We start from the raw sequence: 20,721 nt of genomic DNA, 5'->3' as shown, positions 1-20,721 counted from the left end.
CGTTCAGACTGAGCATCCAGATGAGAAGCAGTCGCTTGGCCCAGCTCTGGTCCAGGGTGTCAGAGGAACTGCTGGGGGGGGCTGGGAGGTGCAGATGGTGGTCAGCTGGTGCTCTGGAGTTGCCGAATTTACTATCCCCTTTGGGACAATCCCAGAAAGTGCCTAAGAAGTGGAGCTAAGGAGAGGGCACTTTTCCAGTGGATGGAGGGAGGATTAAGGGGATGTTGGAAAGTTCTTAGGGAAAGCTGCCTGCTAGAGGTCAGCGCTGGAGACTCCTGAGAAGACTCACTCTGTCAGCACTAAAGCAAGGAGCTCCGGCTCCAGCAGACCTGAGTCCACCTCCTCTTTAAAAATGTGATTGTAGAGAATACACACAGGCACACACACACACACACACACCCCACCCCTACTGTTTGTGGAAGGAGCACCCAGGTACCTCAGGAAAGAGATCTAGGACTGGAGGGAGGCCACTTACCTTCTTTTATCTGGTTTGTCAAGAGGCTTGGAACAGGCAGATTTTGAATGGTAAATCCCCCAGCCAGTCAGCCGGCCCTGTGACCAGCAGCAGAAATAAGGACAGGAAGCCATCTGTCATATGGCTGTTGCTGAGGGAGAGGTGACACCTTCCTGGATCCTCAGTGGGTCCTTAGACACACCCTCCCCTCGTTTTGGGACATAGACCTTAGAAAGAAGCATGGCTTTTGCAGATGCAAATCTGGGTGACAGGCCATGCGGTTTAGGTAGTTCTTCTGACTCTAGTAAGAAAGAAGCTGAGGGGATGTGAGGGGTGAATCCTAACCCAAAGTAGACATTTTTCTAACTCCATTCCCCTCCAGGTGTGGAGAAAAGAGGCTTTGGTCTCTGGTTTGGCAGATGCCACACCCCGAGCCCCACACTGCCCAAACAGGGAAAATGCGCCCCATCTCCCTGCCACCTGACATACAGCAGGGCTGTGGGACTGCTGGGCTGCCGGCTGCGGGTAGGCAGTCCTCAGAGACCCGCATCCTAAATTACCGCGCTGCCACGCGTGTGCGTGGTGTGTGGAGTGCTGAGGAAGCGGCGCCAGCTCAAAAGAAGTTGGAGGAACCTGTGCAATTGGACTAGGAGGAATCATTAACTGTAGGCGGCTGGTGTCTGTGGGTCCCGGCGCTGTTGAGGGTCTTAAGTGTATGTATGCCCCACCACAGCAAAGGTAAAGGGACAGGACAGAGAAAAAGGGGGGGGGGTCCAACGCCATATACTTAAAAGTAGCTTTATGAGCAGAAATGGTGGCACATACTTGTAACCCCAAAGCAGAGGCAGAAAGACAGGAACAACGTTCGAGGTGAGCCTGGACTATGTAGCCTGGAGTTGCAGGCTAGCCAGGCTTATAAAGTGCAACCCTGTGTAAAGAAAGGGCCAAGAGGGCACGAGTAGGCAAGCACCACCACCGCCCAGAATCCTCATCTTTCCTCTCTTTGGGTGAACGTAAGCCCTCAGATATTGAACCACACCCTTGCTGGTACTCTCTACAGGTCTGCTTGTCCGGGACCCACTGGGCTGGACGCGTTTAAAACAAATAATCTCAAACAAAGGCCCTGCCAACTGGTCTTTGGGACTGAAGAGTGCCTGCCGGAGGAGCAGGGGAGCAGGCAGGGGCCGCGAGGGCCCACCGACCCCAGGAAGGAGACCCAAGGCGGCCAGGTGGTTAAGACAGATGGGGACGAGTAGTTAAAACCCACATTATATAGTTCTGTCGAGTATAAAACTGAATGCGTTGACCCATATATTCTAACTGGAAACGGACTCAAGTCGCTTAAAATATTGCAACGTCGATAGGACTAATTAATTGGAAATAAGAAACGAAAGAATACAATTAAACGAGAAGAGAATCATTTTCTAATTTAATAGAGGGACATTTATAAAGATCACAAGCTAAAAGGCATCGAATGATTCTATCGACATTCTATTAAATCAGACCCGCGACCTGTGGGGGGGAGGACCCCGCGGGGCGCGGCGCCGCATCCCGCCCTGGGTCCGTTGCATCCAAGACTTGCTCGCTGCACCCCAGTGCCTGCTTGGGAGCCAACTTGCCCGCCCCGCAGCTTGCCGCTGGACCTAGCCTTCGCTCCCGCGGCTTCGACCCGCCACTCTGACCGCCCCGGACCTGGGGGATCCTGTCTCCCTGCCCAGGAGTCCCGGGTTCGCAGATATATTACAACAAAATTACTAATTGGAAAATGAAATTGTCAATAAAGCACACCCCCACGCGTGTACTATATCCTTAAATATTATGATGTTTTATTAGTCCCATTTCCTTACAATAATTTATTGCAATAAAACAGACACTGCAGGTCCCCTTAAATTGTCTTTTCATAATGAATAAATTTAAGCGGGCTAATTAATATATAAACTAGCCCAATTTGTCAAGTTGATTTGTATTTTAGTTAATTGTGAAAGTAATTACCACATGGTCAAATTAACAGCTTTCTGGAAATGACCAAGCCTGAGGTTTTATTTCCTTCCTGGGTGAAGAAAATTCATTTTTCCAAGCTCTTGATGTGATGAATAAAAGTCATAAATCTGGGTGATTGGTGCAGGCAGAGTCTAAATGGCTTCATATTTCATTTTAGGTTTAATAGAAATATTCATGCTCTGTTTTAATGAAATTAAATTGAAGGGGGATGGGGCCCTGGAGGCAGCCCTGACTGGGGGCTTAAAGGGACAGTGCACATTTTCCTTTTTTCATCCAAGGGGCAGAGCTAGAGGTCACCTCATTGGACTCAGTCAAGTTGTGGGGAGAGCTGAGGGAGCCTGGGAGCCATGCCCTCCTCCCTGCCCAGACCAGCACACCAGCAGCACCGGCTGAGGGGGCACTTCACACCTGCCAGGGGCGTTCTCATCTAACTGAAGCCTCCACTGGTCTGGCTCCTTCTCCCGGAAAATTCAGTCACAGGGGTCCTCCCTTGTCCTGGAGCAGAAGTGAGGAGGTCAGCGTGCTGCAGACAGGCGGGTCTTCCACCTGCCTAAGAGACCTGACATCCTATATCCAACCCTTCCCATTCTCCTGACCACGAGCATCCCCAGAACCACACCTCCTCTGTTTCCCACTTCACACATCCCCTCCAGGCTCTACCCTGTCAGAAGGTGGCCTGGCCCAACTTGAATTTAGAGTACCCTCTTTTCAGATCTGTCCAGTGTAGTCCCGGGCAAGTCCAAGGCAGAGAATGGAAGGAAGCCTCCAGACTGCATTTCTGCCCTACTCATTTTAGGGTTCTCCAGCTCAAGAGGAATGCCTCATGGACATTCTTCCCTAAGGCAGGTCCTGACCAGCTCGGCCCCTGAACGGTGCTGATCTGTGACTTGTTGATTCCGTTGAACAAATACGGCTTTGATGCGGTTCCAGCCAGAGTGGTTAGCTGATGAATTGACAAAAACTAATCAGCTTTATTGGGAAACAGGTTAAGGGCACGGGCGTGTCAATAACGCTCAGCCTGACCCCCTCGTCCATTAGCCAGGCAGGCTGATTAGAGTAAGAAGACCCTCTCGCCGTTTGAACCGAAATTGCTTTCATAAACTCACATTATTAGCAGTCGATGTGAGCAGCTAATTTAGAGAAGACATCCAGGCCCGTCACATCGATCATCGGGTTTATGTATCATTATCTCATTTACAGAATGTCGCAGTGTAATACGTGTTTTTGGCAATAGGCTTGGCCTCTCGCCGGGGCTGCGCCGCTCCTTTAGCTACACTGCAGGGGAACCTCTTCAACTCCCTTTGCAGTCTCTGCGTGAACTCCAGAACAGGACGCCACCTTGCACACATGCGCCCAGGCTTTCAGTGCATGCTCACTCAGTGCACATGGACACACGCTCAGCCATGCTACCTGAGCTGCGGGTCTCCAGTTTCCCGCTGGGATGCTGGGGTAGCGGGCGCCCTCTACTGCGGGTCCCCCCCCCCCCGCGCGCGCGCACCTCCCGGGTGTAAGACTCAGCGCAGAAATGCACACCAGCCTCGGAGTCAGATGAGAGCAAGAGGTTCCATTCTGGCACCAGCAAACAGTGACAGTGGGTGGCTGCGCAAGCTGCCTCCCTCTCCCAAGGCCTTGGCCACCCAGCTGCCGGGTGTCCAGGGATCCACAGGCCTACGAAGGCCCTTCTCCGCCCTCCCTGGCTCCAGTCTGACCTGCCCTCCCCTGGGCGGGCCGTTCTCTCTCCCTGGCAGCCTCAGTTCCAGGCCCAGATGCGGCTGGGCGCCGGGAGTGGGCCACCTGTTCCGTTGGGTAATTATTTTAATGTAAGGGGCCTAGAGTCACCACTTCGCGCCTCCTGCAGTGACAGACGGCAGCGAAACTACAGAGCGCTCTCAGCCTTTCAGCGGAATTTCCCAGATGGGCCAAGGGGAGGCCAGGGCGGGTCACCAGGGGCCCTTTAACGAGTTCATTAGCCAAATTATCTTGCCCGCAGCACAGGGCCCCAAAGACACTGGAGAGAGCCGGGGGGGGGGGGGGGGGGGGGGAGAGGGTGGGTCTTTCTCCCTCCCTGCTGGTCTCTGCAAGAACAGTTGTGAGCAGAGGAAAGAAAGGACACCCTCCCCAAAGGGGAATAGGACCAGCAAAGGCAATCTGGCATCTCTGATGTGGCTCTACTCCACAGGTATAAACCAGACCAGCAAAGGCAGGGTGGTGGAGTGGTGGAGGAGGAATTATAATAATTAGGAAACAAGGAGATTCTAACAACCAAATGCACTGACCCATATTGTGGACCAAACCTAGTGCAGACCTCAAAGCCAGAGCCTGGGGACTTTATTCTGGGTTTCTTAAGCAAAGAACACAGAACAAGATGGAGCTTGGTTTGTCCATCTGCAGAATGGGGGCACAGGTGCATTCCTTCCACAGGTTTGTGAGACCACTGCCCTAAGAAAGGCAACATTTAGGAAGAGCTTCTGGGGAAACCCAGCTGGGTCCTTCTGGCAGGAGACCCCTTCTGGGGTCTCTGTGTCTGGAAGGCATTGGTAGGGTTGAGGTGAACCTGATCCTGGCCGTAGCTGCCTGTGCTGGCAAACAGCCCCCACTCCCACCTGCCCCTCCCCAGCTCGGAGATGCAGCACAGGAGGAGGCTCAGCATCCCTGCCCCTCCTCCTTGTCCTCACTCTGCCTCCTGCAGCCTCAGCATCCGCCACCTCAGCAAGTAGTGAATAGACCAATTAGCCAGGACTTCCTGCCATTATCTGCTGTAGACTTGGGCATTAGTACGCCCTGATTCACCATAATTTCAAGTCAGAACACACTAAAAAATTCACTCACCCAGGCATTAAAATGTTCCCAGGCAACATCTGTGTTTGTGTATCTGGGTTTCTTCCCTGGGTGTTTGATCCACGCCAGCATCACATAGGTTGGTGATGACAGGCCAGGCAGAGACAGTTTTTTGTTGCTTTTTTTTTTTAAATACTTTTAAAGCATGCATTGTATTGTTTGCCAGTGTTTGTAAACTTTGTTTCTGGGACCTCAGTGTTGCTAGCATCTAGCAGTGTAACTTTCTCCTCTGCCTGACCAGGGGCAGACAGGTGGCTTAGAAAGGTGTGGGAGTGCCCTCAGGAACAGTACCTGGAGCCTTAACCGCGCCAAGTCTCCTCTCCTAAACATGTTTCACACTGGTGATGGGAAGCTGGGTTATCATGAAGTGCATTGCTCTGCACCCCAGAACAGATCCTCACCCAGCCCTGCAGGTGGGTGGTAGCGGAGACAGACGGGGTCAAGGCTGCACAGCCCACTTGGTATAAAGTTCCTCCATAATCAATCTGCTCTAAAATGAGATGAGATCCTGGAGCAAAACCACAGGTTTCCTGGGAAGTATCTCATTTCTTCTAAGGATGCTGTCCCCGCCCCTAGCTGATGAAAAGAACCGAGGCAACCCCTCTTAGCCATGTTTTTCTTTATTACCCAGACCCGTGGCTTCTAGGATGTGTAAGGGAAATTGAAAATGCTTTTGACTTCCTGGGTCAGAAAGAACCCAGTGCAGGGCTGAGCTCAGGCTCTTCTTCATGTTCTAGGGCATTGAGAAACAACCATCCAAACAACAAAACACAACTTGGTATCTGGAGTCAATTTCCAAACACAGAATACCAATATGTTGCTGGGATTTTGTGAGTTTCCACCCCACCGTCTTTCTCCCCACACCCCTTATGGCCCAGGTTTGGACTGTATTTCTTTCTTTGTCTTCTCTTTTTCTCTTTTCTTTTCTTTCTTTCTTCCTTCCTTCCTTTCTTTCTTTTTTCTTTTTGTGAGGAATGGGGCCGGTAGAGAAGGACAGCCAGTGAGACTGGATGGCCTGGGGGTGGGCTTGGGTTCCAGCTGGTCCAGACAGTGTATGCTTCAACATAGGGAAGGAGAGGGTGGAGGATGCCTTCCAAAAAGGGTGGAAGGAAATCCAGGTGTGCTGGGAGAGGCAGAGGAGGGGCCTGGCAAAGAAAAGGACTGGCTAGTGTCCTTGGCAAGAGCAGTTCACCTCAGGTTGGAACATCCCTGTCTTCTGAGCCACTTTTGAAAAATCACTCCTTTAAAAGCTGAACTGGGGATGGGGGCTGAGGAGGAGAGGAGTCAGAGAAGAGGTCGGTAGATCAAAGGATGGTGGTAAAGGAATTGATGATACCTTTGGTCCTTAGGCTCTGCAGGGGTGTGATGAGTGTGGAGAACTCACTAGACTTCCCTTTTCCTGATCTCACCTTCCAGTGACCCCAGGCTCTCCACTGGAGTCTGTGAGTCCCTCAGCCAGGGGGTATGTCACCAGGGAAATTCTAAACACTGATGTCAGCCAGGCCCCAAGGAGGTTGGTCTTTCTCCCTCCAGGTCCAGCTCTCTCCCTGCTTGCTTGATGTCCTCCTGAGCTTATATAGCCTGGAAAAACACCACCACCACCACCATCACCACCACCACCACCACCACCACCACCACCATGGGCTTGAGTCCTGGCTCTGGGTGACCACACCACATCCTCCAGCCTTTTCCTGAAAGGAAGCCTTAAAATGTTGATCTGAAATTGAACTGAGTTAACTCCCATGAAGGTTCAATAGGGCTGAGAAGTCAATCTTCGTGGGCCTTTCTCCATGAGGCTAAGGGTAGGTGGTCCCTTGTTTCATTTCTGGAAACAGCCAGAAAGGTGGCAGGTGTGAGGAGGGAGGTCAGGGAGGGCTGCCTTCTATCCACTCTCCCAGCCAGGCCTCCACGCTCCTAGTCTTCTTGTTAATGGCTATTGTATATTGTACCTGCCGCATTCCACAGGGAGGGACCCAAATGAGTAAGTGACTTGTGAAAGAATCCATGCTGGCCTGACTCCTGTGAACTTGGGCACATGTACATTTTGTCCTGAGTTCTTGTATAATTCCAGGTGTAAAAGACATAGATTATAACATCTTTCTTTAAAGGTTTTCTTTTCATGTGTTAATTGTGTGCATGTTTGTGTCTATTTGTGGGTATGCATACATGAGTACAGGTACCTGAGGAGGCCATACGAGGGAGTGCAATCTCCTGGGGCGGGAGTTGCAGGTGGTTGTGAGTGTGAGTGGATGCTGAGAACCCAACCGGGGTCCCCTGCAGGTGCTGTACCCACTCTAAAGCTCTGTGCTGTGGAACCACTGCAAACATCATTCAGCCCCCCCAACATCTTATTCTTTCGTGGCTGTTTATATAAATCAGCACTCTCCTTTTTCAGTAATGAGAAGCGGCTTAATTGAAAGCTATATTCAGCAACTTACTACAAGACCCAAGAAAGAGATCCTGGCTGGGCAAGGAGAGAAAATGACTGGGAACCAACGGATTAAAGGTACTCTGGGACTTTAATCCTAGCCTCCTTTAGGCAAGGGAGTTCTTCCTCCCTGCTCCCCCAAAGCCTCCTTAGGTCCCTGGGGACGCTGGAGAAGGGGGCTACCTGGAGGCACAGGGCTGGGAACGCGGCTGGGGCCAGACCTTTGATCTCTCCTCCAGCCTCTAGTAAGCCGCCAGCTCAGTCCCAGGCTGCCCCAAAGCCAGCTGGGCTGGGTCAATAGACACTGGGAACAGGAAGAGACCCAGCATGCTCACTTCACACATTGTAAAACACACAAAGATCCCAGTTCCAGATAACTCCCAGTCATTTCTCCTCACTTCTGCCTCTCAGCGAACAACTTACCGGGCACCGCCAATGTGCATTAACTTATTCTCAAACAGAAGCAGAAGATATGATCACGTTCAAGCCCGTTGACTTCAGAGAGTCTGTTTGGCCCGAGACCCCCACTTGGCCAGACAAAGAAATAAATCCATCAAGTCTGGCACTCGAAGTTCCCCCTTCACCAAAGAGGCTCTTGGTAGTGTCTCTCTCAGCCCACAGGTGGTGGGGGACTGGTAGGGTTATGGCCTTATGGGTTCTCAAACTCCAGACAGTGGACAGGAGGAAAGGGTTTACAGGCTTTTGGAGCACATCACTTACACAACAAACAGGCAATGAATTCTTCTATTAGGATGATTTAACTGAGGAAACCTGTGCCTAAACTCAACAGACCTAACACCCCCTCATCAACAAAAACAACTCTGGTGCTGCTGGCCCGAGAGGATGCGGGTCCACTGAGGTCCACCTCAGGGGAATCTCATCTGCAGTCATCCTCTTCCATCTTGAATAATTCCTTTTGGGACCAGTCAACTTACTCTCACCTAGAAGAAGCTGCATCTGGGGAGGAAGGAGTAGCCCAGCATCCTTGCTTGCCTGAGTTGGCCTTCCTCCGCGGGAGAAGTGTCAGGAATCTCCGTTCTCCTTTAACGCATCTTACTCACAGCATCAGATGAGATGAGGAACCAGGACAAATATAGATGAGAAGCTTCATGGGCAGCAGGTGTGGCCCCCCAAAATCAGACAGTTTCTTTGAACCTGTGCTCTAAAAGACAAAGATGGCAAACCCTCCTTGTAGCATCATAACGAAGATTAAAGATGATACAGAAAGCACATGGAACTTAGCAGGTATTCATGGAGCAGAAGTGTTCCGCCTTAGAGGCAGGGCTGCATTTTAATCACCCCAAAGGGACAGCACCTAAAGACAGCACCTATGTAGACATGGTGCTTTTTGTGTCTGGCGGTCGGACTTTGCAAAGCTGTGTGGCGTTTACTCCAAGTTGCTCCTGCTCTATTCCCGGCTTTCCAGGCAGGACTATGCACCTCAGGACCACCCTGTCATAATGAAAAAGGAGTCCCACTCACCCAGAATAGAACCATTGTGTCAAATTTCTCCTGAATAAAAACTCTTGAGGAGAAAAGTGTAGTCCTTATATTTATCTTTCTAAAACAAACAAACAAACAAATGAACAAAAACCCTCTTAAAACAGCCTTATCTGTTACGTTTTTCTTTCTTCCTTTATTTCTCTCCCTCTCTCCCTCCCTCCCTCCCTCCCTCCCTCCCTCCCTCCCTCCCTCCTTCCCTCCCTCCCTCCCTCCCTCCCTCCCTTCCTTCCTTCCTTTCAGCAGGGGTTCTCAGTCCTGGCTGTCCTGGTCCTGTAAGACCAGGCTGGCCTCGAACTTACAGAGGTTCACCCGCCTTTGCCTCCCCAGTACTGGAATTAAAGGCGTGTGCCATCACTATCTGGCCCTTGCCTACTACTTTTAAGTTCATCCAGCATGGATTGTCTTAGGGATCCCTTGCCGCTTCCTGGCCCACTTCCGACCCTTTGTGAACTTCTCACCTGCTTAGGAAGCCAAGCTTCAGGAACCTGGAAATCCCTCCCACCTTCCTCTCCTGTTTGGGGAAGATACCTGAGGATGGAGCTAACGACAAAGCCCTGTGAGTTTCCCAACTTACTTATTGATTGGTTAAACTTAAAAACAAAACAAAACCTAGAAGGAAGCTCTTTTACTGTAAATATTTGATGTGTGTATAGGATGAGGTCTGGATTCACACTCTAATAACTTGCTCAGTAGGAAGCCCTCTCCTGATTTTCCTGGACACAGCCGGCAGGAGGAGGCGAGAGCCCGATTGTGGCTCTCTTAGCCTTGGGGAGGGCGCAGTCTGAAGGTGCAGCCCTCGGCAGAACCCCGCAAAGCCTTTCCCCTGAACGCCCACGAGGCAAAGCTCCGCCAAGAGAACTTTGTCACCTAGGTCCGGCTCACTGGCACCTGAACGAACGACCTTCAAGCCAATGTGAGTCTGCTCTCTCTCCACCCTGGTGGGGGTGGGTGGGTGGAGGAGCTCCTGACAAAGATTTGTGGGTGTCAAACTCTCACTCACCATATTTATACACACCGGAAACCTTCAACAAACATCTGCGGCGCAGGAGACTTTGGGGGCGGGGGCAGATTCGAAGGCTCGACCTTCAGAGGATTGGTGAATGGGACTCAAGCCACCTTGAGACGCCCAAAATTCAGGAGCAGGCGTGGGGGAGGTGGGGGGAGATTCTGGTCTTCAGCATGCTAAGCTCGGGGTCCCGGTGTGAGCCCCCAGTGGTCATCAAGGGTGAGGAACCACCTAGTTCCCCAGTTCAGAACAGTCCACAACTCCGGCAAGAGCGCACAAGTAGCTGGAGGAAGATAAGGTATCGGCTTCTAGTGGAACAAGGTGTCTAGGGGACTCAGGGGCACTCGGAGAGACCCAAGGTTACCAGCGCCCGCCACCTACTCAGCACCAACCGAGCGGCAGGCCTCTATTCAGCCTCTAAACTCTATCACCCATCTTCTCTTCCCCACCACTGCAGCTCACCACCCGCTACTTAGGACCTGGGGGCGCAGGGGCGGGGCGGCAGGCAAACTGGACCGTGACAGGTGCGCCCCTCGGCCAATCGCCGGACGGACACCCCTCCCCGGGCCCCCGCTGCGCGCGCCAATCCCAGACCGCGCTGAGCTTCAAGTGTGCGGAGGGGCGCGGGTCCCCACCAAGGCGCCAGCGGCCTCGGCGCGGTCGCTTGAGCGCTTGAGAGCAGAGAGCCGGCCTCTCCAATCCAAACTCGCAGGAGCGCTCGCGTGGGAGTTTGTACCAGCGAGTGGAGCGCAGTCGCCCGGAGGACCACAAGGAGGAGGCGTCTGGATCATGGTCGCTCTCGGCTGAGTTTACGGCTGCGACTTTGATTATTGGCAAATAATCGCAGTAACAATACCGAGCCCTCGGGCTGGCCACCGCCACATTCAGTCTCTGCAAGCCCGCACACGACCGCGCCGCCCACCCCTGGACACTGATCGTCAGCCCCAAACGAGCCGATGGAAAAATCCAAAAATTTCCGCATCGACGCCCTGCTGGCGGTGGATCCCCCGCGAGCCGCTTCCACTCAAAGCGCGCCGCTGGCCTTGGTCACTTCGCTCGCGGCCACAGCATCTGGCCCCGGTCGAGGCGGCAGCGGTGGCGGGGGGACCAGTAGCGGGGCAAGCCGCAGCTGCAGCCCAGTGTCCTCGGAGGCCACTGCAGCGCCGGGAGACCGCCTGCGAGCTGAGAGCCCGTCACCCCCGCGCTTGCTGGCTGCGCACTGCGCTCTGCTGCCCAAGCCGGGATTCCTGGGCGCCGGAGGAGGCGGCGGCGCGGCGGGTGGGCCGGGCACTCCCCACCACCACGCGCACCCGGGTGCCGCCGCCGCCGCTGCTGCCGCCGCCGCTGCTGCCGCTGCCGGCGGCCTGGCACTGGGGCTGCACCCGGGGGGCGCGCAGGGCGGCGCTGGCCTCCCAGCACAAGCGGCTCTTTACGGTCACCCGGTCTACGGTTACTCGGCGGCGGCGGCAGCGGCTGCGCTGGCGGGCCAGCACCCTGCGCTTTCCTACTCCTACCCTCAGGTGCAGGGCGCGCACCCCGCTCACCCTGCCGACCCCATCAAGCTGGGTGCCGGCACCTTCCAGCTGGACCAGTGGCTGCGCGCGTCCACCGCGGGCATGATCCTGCCCAAGATGCCGGACTTCAGCTGTGAGTACCTGCGCAGCACCGGGGCAGTTCTCGCATCGCGCATCTTCCTCTCCCGCACCCCTTTCCTTTCTCCCTCGCCTCTCAGTGAGCTGTGCAAGCGCAGCGAAGGCGCCACAGCTCATCCCCGGGCCTGTGAGGCCTCGCGTGGGCCGCGCGGCGTGAGAGGAGCAGAGAATTATTAAAATGGCCACGCTCAGGCCTTGCTTTCTCTTTCTCTCTTAATGGACCAGGGAGGTTAGAGGTGTGAGGCTGAAACCTAATGATTAACTTGCAGGTTGGAGAAGGAAGTGCGTGGGAAGGCTAGCCAAAGAGGGCCTCGAATGGGGCAGGTTTTAGGATCACTGATACCTGGGGCTTAGCACGGGGAACATGAACTTGGCCAGGGGCTCTAATGGGCTACGAAGAGACACATCACCGGGTCCAGAAGTAGCTAAGGAGAACATGGACTCCTAAAGTATCAGGGCTACAAGGCCAGGGTCCAAGCTCTTTTCTGGCCCTTGCCAGGACTCTGCCTTCCTCCGAAGGGCCAAGGTGTGTGTGTGTGTGTGTGTGTGTGTGTGTGTGTGTGTGTGTGTGTGTGTGTGTGTGTGTGTGTGGTGGGGGTTCCTGTATACAATGTCCAAGAGGTCTGTTTTGAACAGAAGGTCGCAGGGACTCTACATAGCAAGTGTCCTCCTGGAATTCCAGGTTCCCAGCACCTTTGGGAGCTCCTGTCCAAGGTGGGAGCAAAGAAGGCCCAGCATCTTCTCTGCCATCCAAGAAGGACAACCTTTCAGACTTCCCTGGCACTCGCTGCATTTGCATCTGTGTAGTGGCTCTGACTCTTGCCCTGTGCCTCACATGGGTCAGGGCAAACTGCCTTTCCATTCTGGCCAGAACAGAAGATGTATATGACTTTCCCCTGTCAGCCGCCCAACACCCAAACAAAGAGACCCCATTGTTTCCGTCTGAGTGGGTTTGTTTAGACTGCGGAGATGCAGGCACTGGAGGGAAAAAAGCAAAAAAGAAAACAGAAATAAACACTTGCCAGAATTCAGATTCCTCTGCTAGCAGCAGTGGTTGTGACTAAACAGAGAAAGCGAGGACCCCAGAGGACTGCAGAAGTAGCAAGGTGGTGAGAGAATCCCAGCCAGCAACACTTGTTTGCTCAAGCCACCCAGGCTTTTCCCAGCTTGGCTCCAAGAAGGCCAGCCTTGTTGATCTCGGCAAAGAGGAAAGGCTTCCACTAACCTCAGGTGGGGGGCTGCAGCTCAGTCTCTGACTTTGTCCCCCTTATCCAGTAAGTCCTGGGCAGGATCTAAGCCTGGGTGAGGAGCTCAGCAAACCCCTTCAGATGGAAACCTACCCATATATGTCCATTATGGCCGCACCTCCTAGGCTTGGGATGCATAGGTACCCAGAGAGGAGCTGATCACTGGTCACACCACCAACAGACCTCTATGGCTTTGGGTTTCCTGACGACCCAAGTGCTCTCTGGGGGGAAAAGGAGGTTTTTGTGGCGCCCATGATCACTCCAAATCCCTGCAAGTGGGACCCCTTTGCCAGCACAACCAGCCCATAGTGTCTCATGGTGGCTGCATTCAAAGTATGGCCTGTTCTACATCGATCGAGAAAAGAATCTAAACCCTAGACCCTGCCCGGCACTAAGGAATGCAACAGAGGGTGGCTGAGTGTTCTATTTCTGGGACTACCCTCTCACCTGGGAAAACAGACTTGATTTTCTTTAATTGGTTGTTTCTACCCATTGGATGGCATTTCCCAATGATCCCTTCCGAGCCAGTGTTTTAATTAGAGTTCTAATGTATTGTCAAGTTGGGAATTCGTAGCCTTGTTTAACTAAAGCAGGGGGCGTGGACCTTCCTATAAAGCAAATTGCCCATCCCAGGGGAGCCTGAGCTCATCCCAGCCAGGGGCTGGCCTCTTTCTTTCCTTTGCTTTCTTTCTTTTATTGTCTAACACTCTTTGGACTCCTGGGAAATCAGGGGAAGTCTCGTTTTGAGGTCATAAAATTCTCTGTGATGTAACCGTGCGAAATTATGTAAATAAAGGACAGATCTCCTGGAACATACAGAAAGCCAGATCCACTCACAGCTCGGCCTTTCATTTGAGTAATGAGAATCGTCGGAACAGGCTTCCAGTCCTGTGCTCTCTGCTCCAGGAGGAGGGAGCTTGTCAAGACAGACTCGGAGACACTCTGATGAATATGCTTATTTAGACTCCAGCTTCTGTTCTCTCTCTCTCTCTCTCTCTCTCTCTCTCTCTCTCTCTCTCTCTCTCTCTCTCTCTCTCTCTCTCTCTCTCTCTCGGGCCCCACGCGGCTTTTCTCCTCTTCGGCTTTAAGATGGTGGCAGAACCAAGAGCATGGGTGCTTTCCTAGGTGGAGGTGGAGGAAGGCCCTCCACGAGAACAGGGGCGGCCGCTTTGGTCTCTTGCTGATCCAGCCCGGCTTCCCAAGCTTTTAGATCAAGCCTCTTCCTACCAGTGTTCATACAGGTGGCCCCTGAGAGCAGGCAACAGACCCTATTTAATCGCGACCCTCGAATGAAAAGATTGTCTATTGGGACAAGGCCTCCCCTTCTTCTGGGTGTCTGAGATGTGGGTTCTCCGGTCCGTGGGGAGTAGGCACTGATGTTGAAAAGAAACCCACGTCTGCAGGGTGGGCGCTGGAGACTGGACCTTGGGGGAGCAGGGTGGGCAGCAATGGCTGGAACAGGGGCAATGGACAAACCTACAAAGGCCTCTCGCCCTTTCGGTCTACAGCCCAGGCGCAGTCGAACCTCTTGGGGAAGTGCCGAAGGCCCCGGACCGCCTTCACCAGCCAGCAGCTGTTGGAGCTGGAACACCAGTTCAAGCTCAACAAGTACCTGTCGAGGCCCAAGCGTTTTGAAGTGGCCACCTCGCTCATGCTCACAGAGACCCAGGTACGCACCGATACCCCGCCCCCGGTCAGCCAGTCCCTCGAAACCGCCCAGGCGGGTACTGATTTGGGGAACTGGGTCCCAGCCTCTTGACCTTTAGGTTGGGTTTTAATTCTCAGTGGGTGAGGTTCTAGGAAGACCCAGAGCGTTTCCACGCTGGAGGTTTGACTCAATAGGTTGGGGGTACAGACCGAGAATCTGTATTTAACAATCTGTATTCTCCATTCTGGAGAAGGTGTCCCTCAGGCCACATTCTAGGAGGTTCTTTCTCTAGAAAGGTGCGGATTTGAGAGTTTAGAGGCCTGCCAGCTGCCTTGGTGCTTCGGAAGACCAAGGGCATGGAGTAAAACACTCCCAGTTGGGGAGTTGGGGGTACCACGCCCAGCTATGGGGTTACTGATGAGTAGAGTGGATGTAGGGGCGAGGGAATTGAGAAGCCGCTGCCCAATCAGCTTCTCAGTCCTCTAGCGAAGCCCCTTCTAGGGTTAAGGTGGGCCGAGGGGGCAGGGGTCCCTAGTGCTCACACCCTCTGGATTCGTGGGGAAATGCAGGTGGCGGATTTCTCACGCACACTTGTGCCTGCAGGTGAAGATTTGGTTCCAGAACCGCCGAATGAAATGGAAACGCAGCAAAAAGGCCAAAGAACAGGCTGCGCAGGAGGCCGAGAAGCAAAAGGGTGGCGGCGGGGGCGCCGGCAAAGGTTGCGCTGAGGAGAAGGCCGAGGAAGAGCTGCTGGGGCCGCCGGTGTCCGGGGACAAGGCCAGCGGCCGTCGCCTGCGGGACTTGCGAGACAGTGACCTGGATGAGGACGAGGATGAGGATGAGGACGACCACTTCCCCTACAGCAATGGCGCGGGTGCCCACGCTGCCTCGTCTGACTGCTCATCCGAGGACGACTCGCCTCCCCCAAGGCCGGGCGGCCCGGGGCACCAACCTCCGCCCCAGTAGTTGCCTCAAGCTCGGCAGCAGGGACGCGCACGATGGCCACCCGGTTGTGGGTTTCCAACCCCATCCTGTGGCCTGCAGCCAGTCTGGCAGCCTGTCCCCGGACCATGCATCCAGGTGCGGGCTGGGGTGGGGGGTCCTATTTGGGCCCTCGAAGAAGAGAGAGAGAGAGAGAGAGAGAGAGAGAGAGAGAGAGAGAGAGAGAGAGAGAGAGAGAGAGAGAGAGAGAGAGAGAGAAGAGCTCCAAGGTGAACTTTCGTTCTTTTAAATTTAATTTCGGGTTGTGTTGGCCGGAGGTGTTTGTGAGAAGAACTGACCCCCTTCTAGGAGTGGCTTCTGCCTGCCTCTTCCCTCATCGGAGAAGGGAAAACTACAGTGTTAAGTGACCTAGAAACTTGAAACCTCCTTTGGAGACACCATTCTGCTGAGAACTGAAAACAGAAAAAAAGGTTTTATGCCTATGTATGGGGGGGTGGATGTTATGAACATTCAGACTGCTGAAAAATCTCAGAATGGTAGTGTATTTTTGTATATTGTATTTATATATAAAGAAAGAAACGTCTACTTATGCATGCTAAATTATTATTTAGCTTCCCCGTTCCCCAGGGTGGAGATGGAATGTAAAATAAATTGGTTTTGTACTGGATGCGAGTGAAAAAAAGAACTTTAATTTTGGAAGGAGGAGGATTGAACCCAGGACCTTGGGCAAGCTAAGCAAATGCTCTGCTACTGGTCCACATCACCAGCCCAGGAAGTGCAAATCTTGTGGGGTCTGGCTGTTTTGGTTGTCGGGATGGTTAGGGTCCCTACTTCGTGATTATCAGAAAAGGGTGAAAGTCGGAATGACGAATGGGTGTCAGGACCACCTCCATGCCTGGGCCCCCAAGACCGAACCTGACTCCGGAGGCTGAAGGTGCAGGAGGGGGTGGGGGCCCAGGTGTGAAGTGTGGCTAAAAATATCAGAGGCCAGGTGTCAGGATAAACCCGCGCCTGGCTTCAACCCTGAGCTGTTCGTGACTCTTAGCCGAGTGATTTTGACACAGTGTTTATTTCCCATTTACTTGCTGGATCTTTTAGCTTCATTGGCATGGGCATATAGTATTTAAATGTTTCGGAGAATAAGCTGCCAACAACTAGGTGTTAGTGGCATTTGGGGTCCTAGAGACCGCAGGGGCTAAGCAAGCACATTTCCCGGAAAAGCGCTTAATGGCGCCATGCAGCGCATTCTCCTTTTGACCAGGGCCCCTCCGCCAGCACAATATCCCTTGTGCTAGCCAGGAACGATTTTGTTGGATCTGTGCAAATGTCTTCTGAGAGGAAGCGGCGGGCAGCAAGAATGCTCTATGCCAGGGCTGCAATGGCTCTGGGTTAATAAACCTCCGCAGCGAACGCCATCAATCATTCCACCCCTAGACCATGTGCGGCACACATGCCGGGCGGGCCCAGCCCTAGGCGCACTGGGCCTTTGCATTCTGACTCTGGCCTGGGAATACTGGGTCCACCGGGTCTGGTTCGTGCCCCGCTCCCCATTCCCGCTTGGCTGTCTAGGCGGCCAGTTTTCTACTAAGACCAGATGTAGAGGGACGCCTTGTAGTCACCCTTTCTTGTGTCTGCCGCCTGTCGGTCACTTTCTCTCCCACACCTGGGTAAGGGCGAGCAGCCCCCTCCCCTTGCTTCTGCCCGCCCGCCCTCCCTCCCAGCTGATGAGAGTTCAGAGGGGCCTGGAGTTTCATTTGGGTGATTACAGCGGGGCCAGCGGGGCACTCCTCCATCTCAGAGCCGAGCCAGATTAATATCCTCCTGGCAGCTCATTATCACCCTGGGCTCCTTCCGTAAAATCCAAGCCGGCCCAAGCCGGGCGGCGTGGGGATGGAAGCCAGGCAGGGCAGCTGCTGAGCGCCGCGCGCGCGATCGACCGGAATCCCAGCAGCCTTCAGATCCAAAGGCTCTTTGGGGGCGACACTGGGTTTGCAGGGCGGGGGAAGTGAAGGGCTGGAGGAAAGGGAATAGGAAAATCTGAGAGGAGCGAATGAAAGAGAGAGAAAAAAGGCAGATGCTTTTTCTTTCCACCTTTTAAAAAGGATGCATGTATCTCTTTTTAATTTCTAACACATTGGCGAGGTTCAGCCCGAAGCAATCTCTTCGCAGGTTTGCTCCACATCTGGGGGTTATTTTCCCTGTGAGGATGGCCATCCCAGTCTCAGAGCCTCGGAGCCCTAAACACTGGGTAAACAGAAAAGGGAGGCCTGGACCTGGGATGGAAGGGTAACAACCGACCTGGGAACTCTGGGTGCCCCCACTCCAAGGGAGAGACGCTCCCCTGGAACAAAGGCCAGCGGAAAGCTGGAGGAAGAAACAACCACAAAGACCACCCCCTTCCGTTTCTCCGCACTCGGGTACAGCAGGGCAGCAAGACTCTAGTTTGGCGCGCAGATCCGCCGGCGGCCTCAGTGTCTCAAGCCAGCAGCTTAATCGCAGCGGAATTTATCTCGCTAATAAATTTAATGATCAATTCGTTCTTGTCACAGTAGCTCTTCCCCAAATCAATTATAGCAAATTTAAATATAATCACTGCCTCATCCTAGCTTACTCCGGGCACTGCGCACATTCATTCCGCCTAAAGAACTGCCAGGAGGCCTCCTGGCGCTCAGGGAGGGCCGCGCCCCCACTCAGGGTCACCGACTTGGCTGCGCCACCCGCAAGAACCGCCTTGGGCCTCTCCTCCGTCCTCACCCAAGCCTCTGTGCCCCAGGCCAGGATGGTGGGGCTAGAAAAATGGAAAATGGCTTTGCAGTCCCAAGGATTGGGTTCCCAGAACCAGAGCCAGCCAGGTCAACACAGTGGGCGTCCTAATGTCCGGAGTTCGAATTCCAAGTATCATTCTCAGATATCCTAGGGTGGCCCAGCCCGCAGCTGTTCATGCCTGATGCCTACGGTGTGTCCCTCTTCTGCCTAAAGGTGCTTCTGTAGAGTGATTCTGCAGCCCTGCGCTGTGATGTAAGGTCTGGATCCGATTAGAGAGCTCCCACCCAAAGCTGACCTGGACTCCCAGGAAGCCCAGCTGTATTAACCTAAAGGTCTGACTCTGATGGCTGATTTCTTGAGAGATCCAAAATAATCTACACCCTTTACCGCCCTTGAGGCCGGTGAGAGACCATAGACACAGGTTGATAATACAGGGTCTGGAAGCCCAGAGCAACTCGAAGTTGAGGAGATACGCCTGCTCTTTTCATGTTAGCCCTCCCCAGCCCAGAGGGAAACTTATGACTTTATGACCCCCTCATAGCACCGACAAGAGAAACAAAAAAATAGGCAGCTGGAGTTCACCAATGAACTTCAGTGCCACGGAAGGACACAGTTAACAGAAAGGTCCACCTAGAAAAGACAGGAAACACAGCAACCCAATGAGTTAACATAGAGAATAAAGAACAACAATTCAACCACAGCAAAAATGAAAATAACACAACTGAAGACTCACAAAGGACTCGAACAGTCACACCAATGGCTAGGAGGAGAAACACCAGTCAAACCTTTAGGATGATGTACTCATTACAAACACAGAAGACTACAAGTGTTGGTGTGAGGATGTGGAGAAATCTGATCCCTTATGTACCGACTAGATGGAAGTGTAAAGTGGTGCAGTCATTGTGGAAAACCATATAGAAGTGTCTCAAAAAAAAAAAAAATCAAAACCGGGCCGAGAACACAGCTCAGCAGTACAGTGCTTGCCTACTATGTATGAGGCCCTGAGTTCAAGTCCCGTTGTTACCCAAAGAGCAGCAAAATTAAACCAGACCACGCACGGGCCAGCAGTGCTAGTTCTGAATATCCAAAGGAGCTGACAGCAAGCTCTGGAGGAGAAATAAGCATGCTCATGTTTTACAGCATTATTATTCAAAAGAGGCAAGAGCTGAGGGCAAGCTAGGTCTTCCAGTGCAGGTGAGTCTATGAGCAAAATGTTCACACTATGGAGGAAGGGAGGGAGGGAGGGAGGGAGGGAGGGAGGGAGGGAGGGAGGGAGGGAGGAAGGAAGGAAGGAAGGCTCTGCCACATGCCTCAGCATGGATGAGTCCTGGAGACTAGTGCCCTGAGGCAGTAAACCAGCCGCATATATAGGCACCATTTAATTTTTTAAATGTGTATAAATATCTCTGTGTATGTTCATGTAAGTGCAGGTACCCCTGGAGGGTAGAGGCAAGCTGTCCAGATCCCCTGGAGTGGGAGTTACAGGCCTTAAGTGGGTGTGGGCACCAAGCTCAGGTCCTCTGCAAGAGCAGAGAGTACTCTTAACCACTGGGCAATCTTTCCACACCAATGGCATCATTTTAGACCCTCAGACTTAGTCATCTGGTGGTTGCCAGGAAGTGGGAAGAGAGGGTCTGTGGAGTTGTTTACAGGAACACAACTTCAGTTTGGGAAAATGAGAAAGTTCTAGAGATCTGGTGCCTAGAAGAGGCGTTTAGTTAACATTACTGTGCTGTACACTGAGAAACGGTGGTGAGAGGGGGCGGGGGCACATGCCTATCACCACAGCTCTGCAGAGGACAGCCCATAGGAACCAGGGTCTACATAGGGGAACCATGTCTAAATGACGAAGCTGGTGATGGCGGTGGTATCAGAAGCCTATAATCCCACCATTCTGTAGCCTCAGGCAGAAAAACTGCCAGGGGCCCGTGAGGGTTGCTTAGCAAGACCGCATCTAAAAAAAAGGAGATGAAGATTTTTTTTTTTTACGTTTTCACACCTAGCCTCGGCATTCTACATCCCCCCACCCCCACCCCCCGCCGCCCGCCCTTTTCTCCTTTCTCTTACAAATTAAGGGCTAAGCAGGTCGCTCTGTCCATTAGCCTCGCAGAACTGTGTGGCTCTGAGTGTGGCTCGATGCCCGGCCCTGTGCTTCAGGGTGGTTCCACCCGTACACCTCTCAGGGTTACCAGTTAAAGGAGCCCTGGAGTCTTCCCCTATTTTTAGGGTTGCGGGG

The 20,721-nt window shown here is 53.2% G+C and overlaps 1 protein-coding gene across 1 annotated transcript; it reads left to right on the top strand.

Moving 5' to 3' along the window:
* The first annotated feature begins 10,802 nt into the window (after positions 1–10,802).
* On the top strand, positions 10,803–16,266 carry Mnx1 (motor neuron and pancreas homeobox 1). Its single transcript, XM_006996716.3, has 3 exons — positions 10,803–11,877; positions 14,638–14,798; positions 15,381–16,266. Exons 1-3 carry the CDS (start codon positions 11,187–11,189, stop codon positions 15,741–15,743), a joined length of 1,215 nt encoding a protein of 404 aa, XP_006996778.1. The 5' UTR covers positions 10,803–11,186; the 3' UTR covers positions 15,744–16,266.
* The last annotated feature ends 4,455 nt before the right edge of the window (positions 16,267–20,721 follow it).

This window comes from Peromyscus maniculatus, chromosome 3 (assembly GCF_049852395.1).
Source record: "Peromyscus maniculatus bairdii isolate BWxNUB_F1_BW_parent chromosome 3, HU_Pman_BW_mat_3.1, whole genome shotgun sequence".
NCBI classification, from domain to species: Eukaryota; Metazoa; Chordata; class Mammalia; order Rodentia; family Cricetidae; genus Peromyscus; species Peromyscus maniculatus.
The sequence above is the reverse complement of the archived record's forward strand: the minus strand, read 5'-3'. Positions and strand labels throughout refer to the sequence as shown.

What these genes read in the sequence shown, in the direction of transcription:
- Mnx1 (XM_006996716.3), top strand. Translation starts at nt 11,187, where the DNA reads ATGGAAAAATCCAAAAATTTCCGCATCGACGCCCTGCTGGCGGTGGAT. An exon ending in CAAGATGCCGGACTTCAGCT is followed by an intron (nt 11,878 to 14,637) that starts GTGAGTACCTGC and finishes TTCGGTCTACAG; the next exon opens with CCCAGGCGCAGTCGAACCTC. An exon ending in TCATGCTCACAGAGACCCAG is followed by an intron (nt 14,799 to 15,380) that starts GTACGCACCGAT and finishes TTGTGCCTGCAG; the next exon opens with GTGAAGATTTGGTTCCAGAA.